Raw genomic sequence first — 10,121 nt, forward strand, 5'->3', positions numbered from 1 at the left:
GATTACCTCTATTGCGTATTTATTTGCCAGAGATTTTCCGCTACTCTATCCTCTTACCCGTGTTGTGCATGGTCTGCATGAGCTCTGTGATCAGCATCTCGTCCTCTGGTTCCTCCTTCCTCAATAAACCCAGTTTCTTCCTCATGTTGCTCAGATAGAAATCATTATAGAGTGGCAGATACTCGTCCAGCACCTGCTCAGCTCGATCGGGAGGTAAATCAGGCTCCAGCGCTTCAGCCAGACGGGCTAAATTCCAGCGGCAGATGGCCGGCTGCGCCTGGTACGAATAGCGGCCCGAGTTATCACTAGCATTGCAGATGAAATCAGGGTCAAAACTAGAAGGACAAAAACAACAACAGGAAAATCATGTTTATTTGTTCATTAAAGCAATATTTGATGAAAATTCTGAACAAAATGTTTATTTATGTGAAACTTTACCGGTCCATGAAGCCAAAAGGTCCGTAATCTAAAGTCAGGCCCAGGATGCTCATGTTATCAGTATTGAGGACACCATGACAGAAACCCACACACTGCCACTGAGCCACCAGCCTCGCTGTTCGAACCGTCACCTGATAATAATAGTAAATTAATAATAGCATGCAAACGGTTTTTTATGTTGTTGAATGATTTATAGAATAGGGCACTATAATTTCTGCAATACCGACAATGTAGGCAGGCTCATAAAAAAGTATTATAAAATATTATACATTTTTTTTTAAATACATTTACTGAAAAATTGGGTTGTGCAGCTAATTAAATATGAGGTCTGCATGTTTTCCATTTAAGCGAATGAATGGCACTGCTTTTATGACCACGCAGCAACATCCCGCTTTCCCTCGTGAAGCAAACACGTAAGTAACTGAAACTGTAATTCATCAAAATTCCGCTAGTCCTGGCTCCATAATAGAGCAAATTTCTATTGACCCCACTGTTAAAATGGCCAAATTTACAGCAGAAAAAAGGTGTTTACAGCCTGGTACAAAGAACGATTTTGGTGTATATAGCTAATATTACACTTCATGACAACTGTGAGGGGGTGAATTTTTTTATAACTCATCCGTTTAGTTTATATTTAGTTATATTAAGTCTGCATAATTAAGGGCATGGCCACTTGAATCACCTCAGCTAATTCCGGCTGATTAGCCGCTGAACATATACATCGTATATTTGTTTTGTTTTATGTGGCTTTACACAGTCAATTGCCTTTTGGAATTACTTCCTACAATTATCAGATAATATGGCATGCTGTGTGCACTTAATTGTGCTCACAAACCGTTCAAGGTGCCTCCATTTCCCAGGTGAGTGAATTTATATACCATCTCTATAAATGTATTTGTTTTATTTAAGATAATATATCATTTATAATTTTCTTTAGACCTGTAATGCACTCCAGAATCTGACAGATTGATTAGCTGTAGGCTCTAGAACAGTCATCTGAAGCGTTATCATACAGTGTTATGCCTGGATTTCATAAATAGCCTTGCATGTACTAACACAGGCTATATTTGAAGTATTTGGAAGTAATTTTTCCTCCTGTAGAAAAACATCATAAGAACAATGCTTAGTGGCTCGATGTATTACAACAGTGTTTTTAAAAGTCTAAACACTTTGTTTATATAATATACAACCAAGCACAAGTGGTCAGAACACAAACGAGTCGTAGGTAATGAAGTATTAAGTGTTTCTCCCAAAGAAAAGCCTGTCTAAAAAAATGCTAGCAGGCATCTGTAGCTTCACTGAAGCTCCGCCTCTTTGCCCTTTTTTGGTAACCGCGTTTGGTGTGATGACGCGCGAACAAAATGGCGACTATTGTCTATGCTCACTAGTAGCTTCTTTTGTGCTCTTCAGAAGCCTATGGGTGAAGTCACAGATACTACGTCCATATCTTTCACAGTCTATGTTTGACCCATACTAAAGCACATGTGTTACTATGTGGAAATGAATATATGAACACAAATAAAATAAAAAATAAATAAATATCTCAAGAACATAAAAACTCTTACTATCTGAATAGCAACCTGTCAGAATACATACAATACTTTTGTTTAACTTGAAATTGTGATTTCAACTATTATGCAATACACAATGGAATGCCCTACCCATATAAATACAATAATAACTATATAATAAACATAATAATAATATATAACAATAAAAAATAATTTTAAAAAGCAGTTTAATAAGTTGTAAAATGGTTTAAATATTAAAGTAAAATGTAAAAAATGTAAACAATTATTTAAACTGATCAGACAAAGCCTTTTGGTTGGTACAATAAATTAAACTTCAAGTACAATGAAGAATAAAAAAGAATCTACAGGAAAATGAAAAAACAAACAAAACAAAAAATCATATAATAAAAATCAACAAAACAGTCATAAGTTCACAAATCTGCTCAAATGATATTTTGTCAAAACTGCAATTAAACAAATAAAAATTAGAAAAGTTTTTAAGATTTTTTACATTTAAAATGGCTTTCTCGGAACAAACATTAAAAAGGTTCATTTATATTAGTCAATTTACTCATTGTTCTGTACTAACATGCTCTAATATACTCTCAGTGGATAAGCTAAATCTGATGAAGGTATCCTGCCTGAGTCATTCAAGTAAATAAGGTCACAGAGGATAATACGATAACTGAAGACCAATGAAGAACTGCAGGAACCAAACATTGAGAAAAAAAATCTAGCACTGGTTTGATAAAATGCAAGAAACAGCTTTCAGTCTACCTCTCTGAAGAAAGCAGTGTTTCTCTCAGTGCGGTCTGGATGATTGTGATAGATCTCAGGGTAGAAGTTCTCAATGACGTACTCTAGCATCTGTGTCCGCAGCTCATCGTGGCCATAACTGGGACCCTGACGGCCAGTGAACTCATCCGCTCGCTTGAAGATCTCGAACGATCCAAACCTACATCAAGAAAAACGTTAAAACCAGAACAATTACTGCTAGAGCTAAAAGACCTTCATGAGTGACACTATTTCATTGATGAATATAAAAATTGCTACCTAAAACTGACTGTGATTATCAGATTTGGCTTCTTATTCACTGAGACAACAATAGAGCATGAAAGTAATTGTCTCTCCCCTCCACACCACATGATAACCTCAAAACATTTTGCAATTCTGAGTGTGCCTCATGCAGGTGAGTGGGCTCGACAAACCACCTGTAGAAAACACACTCTTTTATCTCTTACACACATATCTTTTGTCTTGTCTTTTTAATCGACACTTGCACTAGGTTTACTCATTTACACCAGACACTTTCTTACAATCATTCAAAAAACAGACAAAAAAATCTTCTGTGCATTTATGAAGTTTGCTTCACACAAGTGAGTGGGCTTGACAAACCACCTGTAGAAACATTCTTCTCTCGCTAAAAAATCTAATAAAAAACACTCCCCACTCCTTACTCTAGCACTTTATTCTCTGAGCACTAACAGTTCATTTGTATAATTAGCACTTATTGTGTTTATTTCCTATTCTTGTTGAATCGCTGAATGTCTCCTCAAGTTTAAATAGCTTTGGACAAAAGTGACTGCTAAATTTTATGAAAGTACAGAGTAGATTAAATTTAATAATATAAAATGTAAGCTTTTCTTACATTTTGTTATATCAATAAGTCAGATTTGTAATATAATGTGGACTGTCTATAAGCTGTAATCTGTCCCTATTGAAGACATTAATATGTTTCCCTTTTGCAGCAAATAAAAGCATTAAAAAAATAAGATACCACACATTTGGCAAGACATTTTTTTCTTCCCCCTCTGGCTGAATACATAGAACAATTTAAACTAAGTGTGCATGTTTTTTGAACAGTACTTAAACGAATGATGGTCAACGTTTTAAGCTCTTCTGGCACATATGTGTCTGTTAATTCATTCTTTATAATGGTTGTGAGTAATTAAGTAAATAAATCAATCAATCTGTTGCACTTTTAATTCTGTGATCACATCTACTCAACTCATTTCCAAGTCACATTATGTAATGCAAACATAAAGCAAATGTAAGGCTATTTTACATTCATATTCATTTGTGACTTAATGAGGGGTGGGAAATAAGTGATTTGTTTAGTTTTTATTTTATTTTTTCCATTAAAAACAACTATTTCATGGCAGTTTTAATTAAGCATAGAAAACCTGCAAATAAAATAAAAGATGAATATTATATAACAATAATATAATAACAATAATAATAATAATATTTTTGAAGTTTTCCTTATTTTTAAATATTAATATAAAATAATAATGATAATGTTGATAATAAAAATAATAATAATAATAAATCTAACCTTTTGTAATTTTTTTAAATAATAATATTAAATAATAATGATAATGATGACAATAATAATAATAATAATAATAATAATAATAATAATAATAATTCTGAAGTTTACCTTATTTTTAACATTAATATTAAACAATAATGATAATAATGACAATAATAATAATAAAAAAAAATCTGAAGTTTTGCCATATTTTTAAATACTTATATTAAACAATAATGGCAATGATGACAATAATAATAATAATAATAATAATAATAATAATAATAATAATAATAATAATAATAATAATAATAATAATAATAATAATAAATCCGAAGTTTTGCCTAATTTTTAAATACTAATATTTAATAATACTGATAATGATAATGATGACAATAATAGTAAAACAAAGTTGCCATATTTTTAAATACTAATATAAAATCATAATGATAATGATGACAATAATAATAATAATAATGATGATAATAATAATAATAATGATAATAATAAAAAAAAATAATAATAATAATGATGATGATGATGATGAATAATGATGATGATAACAACAACAACAACAACAATAATAATAATAATAATAATAAATCTGAAGTTTTGCTGTATTTTAAAATATTAATTAATAATAATAGCTGAAGAACTAAATTAAAAATAAAACCACATACAAATATTTGATTAAAAATTAACAAATGCACATTAAACTTTTTATAGTAATTAAAATTTACATAATTTTTAAACAAAATATATAAATACTTTAATGGTTAAAAAAGCATTGAGAAAGCATTTCAAAATAAAGGTCACCTAATGAAGCTGGGAGCAATGCGCAGGACCACAGAGCATCTTTCCATGCGTGGGTTGCCATCGTAGAATATATCCCTCATGACTCGTGAATCTGACGTCACGACTGATCCAGCTCTCGTGGTTGGCACTCCTAAAGCAAAGACTGCCTCACTGCACAGGAACTCACGAATGCTGGAGCGCAAAACCTTACGCCCATCTGCCTGTCTAAACAAAAGAACAAAAAAGTATAGGGTTTGTGATTTTCCTGCACAATTGGGCATAACTTGGACATTTTGTGAGAAAAGGGTAACAGCTTCTTCCACTGCTTATGGGTAGCAAGAAAAATACATCCTTTAATGTGGGTTGATCATTGGAAAAAATAACTGGCAACCTGAGTCGATAGAGAAGTTAATATTAATGCAGGTCAATAGGGTTTGGGATTTTATATTTAACTGTACAATGATGCTTGTGTATGTAAAGTATGTAGAGAGTTTTAAGGCTGCTACTGATGAAACTGATGGGGAATAAAACAGAATAATCTAAAGAAATCCTAAAAACTTCAAAGGTATATAATTAAGCTCATTGTTTAACTTATACTCTGAAAAATGTAATTTACATGGGTTTGTAGGAATGAAAATTATCATATGCATTTGTTATATGACTTTTTTAACAAAGAAGGCTCACACAAATTCCAAAGGCAGATACTGATAAGATCAGGGCCTGGTGTATGGACTTTGGGGGTTTTACAATGTGGTCACATGTTGATTGGTCAGTTTGAATGTCTCAGCGTTTAGGCTTTAGTCACATGGTCAAGAAAGCTACAAAATAGGTGGTAAACGCTGCTCTGCCTCTTTTCCTGGTCTGTTTCTCTCCTGCTCTGCTCCTCTCCTGATCTGGAGTCTATCTTCTCTGCCTCTTTGAGGCCTACTAACTCTCTTTGTCTCTCTCTCTTATAGGTAATTTCATTTTTACATTTAGCTGGGTACAATTTATATCATATGTTTTATTATTTAATATTTTATCCTTTTATACAGTTATTTTGTAATTAATTCAGTTGTAACCATAGAGCAGTGTTTCCCAACCTCGTTCCTGGAGGCACACCAACAGTACATATTTTGGATGTCTCCCTTTTCTGACCCATTAACTTCAGGTGTTGGAGTCTCTTCTGATGTTATGATAAGTTGATTCAGGTGTGTTTGATTAGGGAGAGGTTGAAAATGTGTACTGTTGGTGTGCCTTCAGGAACAGGGTTGGGAAACACTGCCATAGAGAATTATTGTCATTAAATCATCTAATTTTCAAGTATTTGTGAATTACTTTTGATTTAACGTCAACACTTAATTGCTCCATATTGCAATACAATACAATAACATAATATCAAAGCTCTCCCACATTTATAGCTATTAATACTGCCCTTATTTTAGTTTTTGGTAAAAGATTGCAGTAGAATGGTTTGACTAGAAATTTACAGTTTTTTACCATCAATACTGAAATATTATAAATAAAATATTATGTTTCAACTTGGTTACATTTTAAAACACTTTCTTTCTTTTCCTTATTCACATTTCTTACAACTCATTTGAATTTGTTTATTGATTTGAATAAATGCTTTGATAATTTATTTAAACCTTATTTAATCAATGATTTTGTATAAGTTTATAAATAATAGATTGTTTTAATCCAGTTTTTATTCATTCATAATTCAAGTGTGTTTATTTATCTCAAAATTGTGTTTTATTTTTTTTATTGTTGATTCATTATTTTACAACACTATGTATCAATAGTTTATTCTTCTTAGATTGGGATTTTTTCTGAGACTTTTAACTTCTGTTTTATTGTTAACTTTATGGGAGGGACTTGTTTCTTTCAGTTTGGTTTCATGCAAGATTTAAGAAAAGTTGAATAAAATATTTTATGTAGTTCAACAAGTGTGAACAGTCAAAAAAGAATCGCAACATGATGTGGTAAAATCCACATTAAAAATACACCAAATTAGCAGTGTTATACAGCAGTGAGTATGTAGTACAGTAAGTATTAATACAGTAATACAAATATGGAACACAGTAACTATTCAAGAGCTGTGGAGACGTAGGTATGGCAATATTTTGTAAATTGTCCTGTTTTTTTTAATGAAATATGCATTTTTTTGTTGCTGATCTTTTCTATTTCCTTGTTGAATTGGACTTTGAGTCTGTAATAAAGTTTAATAAGACTATGAGCCTACCTGGAGTACGGAGTCAATCCAGCACCCTTCACCTGGATCTCCCAGCGTCCAGTCGGATTCTCTCGCAGTAACTCCGGGCTCTGACCCGCCGGTGCTTTCACTTCTCCCAGATAACACGCAGCTCCGTCCCCGAGCTGTCCGGCAAACTGTCCGAACTGGTGTCCGCAGTAGCAGTGGGCAGCAGGCTCTGACCCGGGCAACACTTTAGAGCCGCTCAGATACTCCGGGCCCAGAGGATCCTTCAACACCTCCTCGGCATCCAGACCCAGAAGCGCCAAAGCTGGAGCAGAGACCGCCACAAACTCCGGGCTCTTCAGAGGGGTCGGCTGGACTCTGGAGAAGCAGGACCCTCGGACCTGCCGGACCCCTGCTTCGGTGGACGGGTCCAGGGGGAGTTTTTTAAGAGCAACATTGTCAAACTCGAGTCGTTCAAGGGAAGAGCGACTCAGGCTTACGCCCATGTCGTCCATTCCCGCATGTGCCAGAAATCTACGCGCAATAACACCGGGGCGTGAGGTGTAAAACCGGGTTAAAAGAGCTCCAGCAGAAGCCATTCACATCGTACCTGTGTCTAAATTAAGGTTGTTAGATAAGAAGTGCTGCTGTCATCATTACGTAACTTTAACTGAAACAAGTGGCTCTCAAATATTCTTGGAAATCTGGTCCGCCGTTGTTTTTGTTCCCCCTGGAAACAAAACCACGGGAACGAACTATTCGATCAATTTTTGCCTAAAATGTTTGCGTACATTCCTTGCGTCCTTAGAAGTTTCTTTCCATAGATATTTTCTCTGAAGTGGTCCTCCCATTTTTATATAAAAAATGATATTTTATTTGGTTTATTATGGAAAGATGTTATTATTCAATTTCTATTGAACAATATTCTAATTTTGGAGAATTTTTATATTCATAATTGCAAGTGCCTTAAAACAAAACCACTGTTTTTAGTTTTCCAAAATAAATTTTGGTTTTACTGTAAAACTTTAAAGTTAAAATCAAAATGTGGAGGAAGAGGATTTATTGAAAAAAAAATAAATTAACAGAAGACCCGGTAGTGTAAATGTTTTTATTTCCTTTTGGTTTGTGTGTCTATTGTTTGTTTACATTTTATTTATCTGTATTTTTATTATCTTATTGATTTGATTATTGTGCTCTGTTTTGTAAATGTAGATGGAAGTTGTTAATCGAATTTTGCCTTATTGTATTTGTGTTATAATGCAAAAAAAGCATTCATTGAGTCCTTTACTTTAAATCCAAAATGAAGTGCTTGGCATTTGGTTTGTTTATAAAGATGAAAATAGTTGCACCATTTAACAATATTTTTGTTTATTAATTTGTATAGTTTTTTCAGTGAAAAAAGACATCAACAAATGTTATTCCGTGCATACACGCACACACACACACACACCACACCCACAACGCAACGCACTCACACACACACACACTTACACACAACGCACGCACGCACGCACGCACACACACACACACACACATGAAGATTTTTTTTACAAATACATACATTTGAAGAACACATTTGTAAACATAATAGTTTTAATAACTCTTTTCTAATAACTGGTTTATTTTATCTTTGCCATGATGACAGTACATAAAATTTTACTAGATATTTTTGAAGACACTTCTATACAGCTTAAAGTGACATTTATAAGCTTAACTATGTTAATTAGGTTAACTAGACAGGTTAGGGTAATTATGTAAGTTATTTTATATTGATGGTTTGATCCGTAGACTATCGAAAAAGATAGCTTAAAGGGGCTAATAATTTTGACCTGAAAATGTTTTTTTTATTTTTATTTTTTAAAACTGCTTTTATTCTAGCAAAAATAAAACAAATAATAAGAAAAAATATCATCAGACATGCTGTGAAAATGTCCTTGCTCTCTAAAAAAATCATTTGAGAATTATTTAAAAAAGAAAAAAAATTCAAAGGGGGCTAATAATTCTGACTTCAACTGTATATTTGGTAACATGTTAAATAAAAACTCTTTATTGATTACAGCCAAAAATATAAAAATTGTATAATATTGACAGCAGCCAAACATATAATAATTTCTATTTTATATATATATATATATATATATATATATATATATATATATATATATATATATATGTATATACATATACATATATATATATATATTTTTTTAAATATATTTATTATCTGTTTTTTGTCCTGTCTCTGTTATCCTGTTGCACTGTAGAAGCTCTGTCACGAAAACAAATTCCTCGTATGTGTGAACATACCTGGCAATAAAGCTCTTTCTGATTTCTGATTAATTGCCATTTTAAATAAAATGTTCATTTTTATAAATACTTTTTATATTAGATTTTATCCATTCATCCATAACTTATTTTCATCACCTGTTACAACTAATAGGTAGAGGTCAAAGTGAATGTTTTTTTTTTTTTTACATAAACATATCTGTACACTAAAGAGAACAGAATATTATCTCACCATATTTCTACATTTGTTTTGGTTTTTAATTTAATTTGAAAAATTTTTTTAAACATTGATTGCACACTTTTAAGAAAGGTGAAGAAATTAAAGAGACAAATGGGATGTTTTAATTTATTTTAATAATATTTATAAGATTTTAAGATACATTTTAAGTTAAACTTGAGCATTGGCTATTTGGCTTTTAGAAAATAAAGAATAAAAAAGGACCAGGAAAAAGGTCTAGATGATCAAAAACTACCACTGCATGAAGTTAACAGGAAGACAGATTCAATTTCAGGAAGACAGCATCTTAAAAGTATGACAATTAGTCTACATGGATCAATGGATCAGTAGAATATATATATATATATATATATATATATATGT

General features: G+C 32.1%; 1 protein-coding gene across 2 annotated transcripts in view; it reads right to left on the minus strand.

Moving 5' to 3' along the window:
* selenoo1 (selenoprotein O1) overlaps positions 1 to 7,971 on the minus strand; it is a 14,585-nt gene extending 6,614 nt beyond the window's left edge. For both annotated transcript variants that reach the window (XM_056478766.1, XM_056478767.1), the window contains exons 1-5: positions 7,280 to 7,971; positions 5,077 to 5,280; positions 2,727 to 2,904; positions 439 to 569; positions 58 to 335 (exon numbers count right to left, since the gene is read on the minus strand). In XM_056478766.1, coding sequence (XP_056334741.1) covers positions 58 to 335; positions 439 to 569; positions 2,727 to 2,904; positions 5,077 to 5,280; positions 7,280 to 7,833 — 1,345 coding nt within the window. In that variant the 5' untranslated portion in view covers positions 7,834 to 7,971. The remainder of the gene's footprint in view (positions 1 to 57; positions 336 to 438; positions 570 to 2,726; positions 2,905 to 5,076; positions 5,281 to 7,279) is intronic.
* Between the last annotated feature and the right edge of the window lie 2,150 nt (positions 7,972 to 10,121).

Source organism: Danio aesculapii, chromosome 18 (genome assembly GCF_903798145.1).
Source record: "Danio aesculapii chromosome 18, fDanAes4.1, whole genome shotgun sequence".
Lineage (NCBI taxonomy): Eukaryota > Metazoa > Chordata > Actinopteri > Cypriniformes > Danionidae > Danio > Danio aesculapii.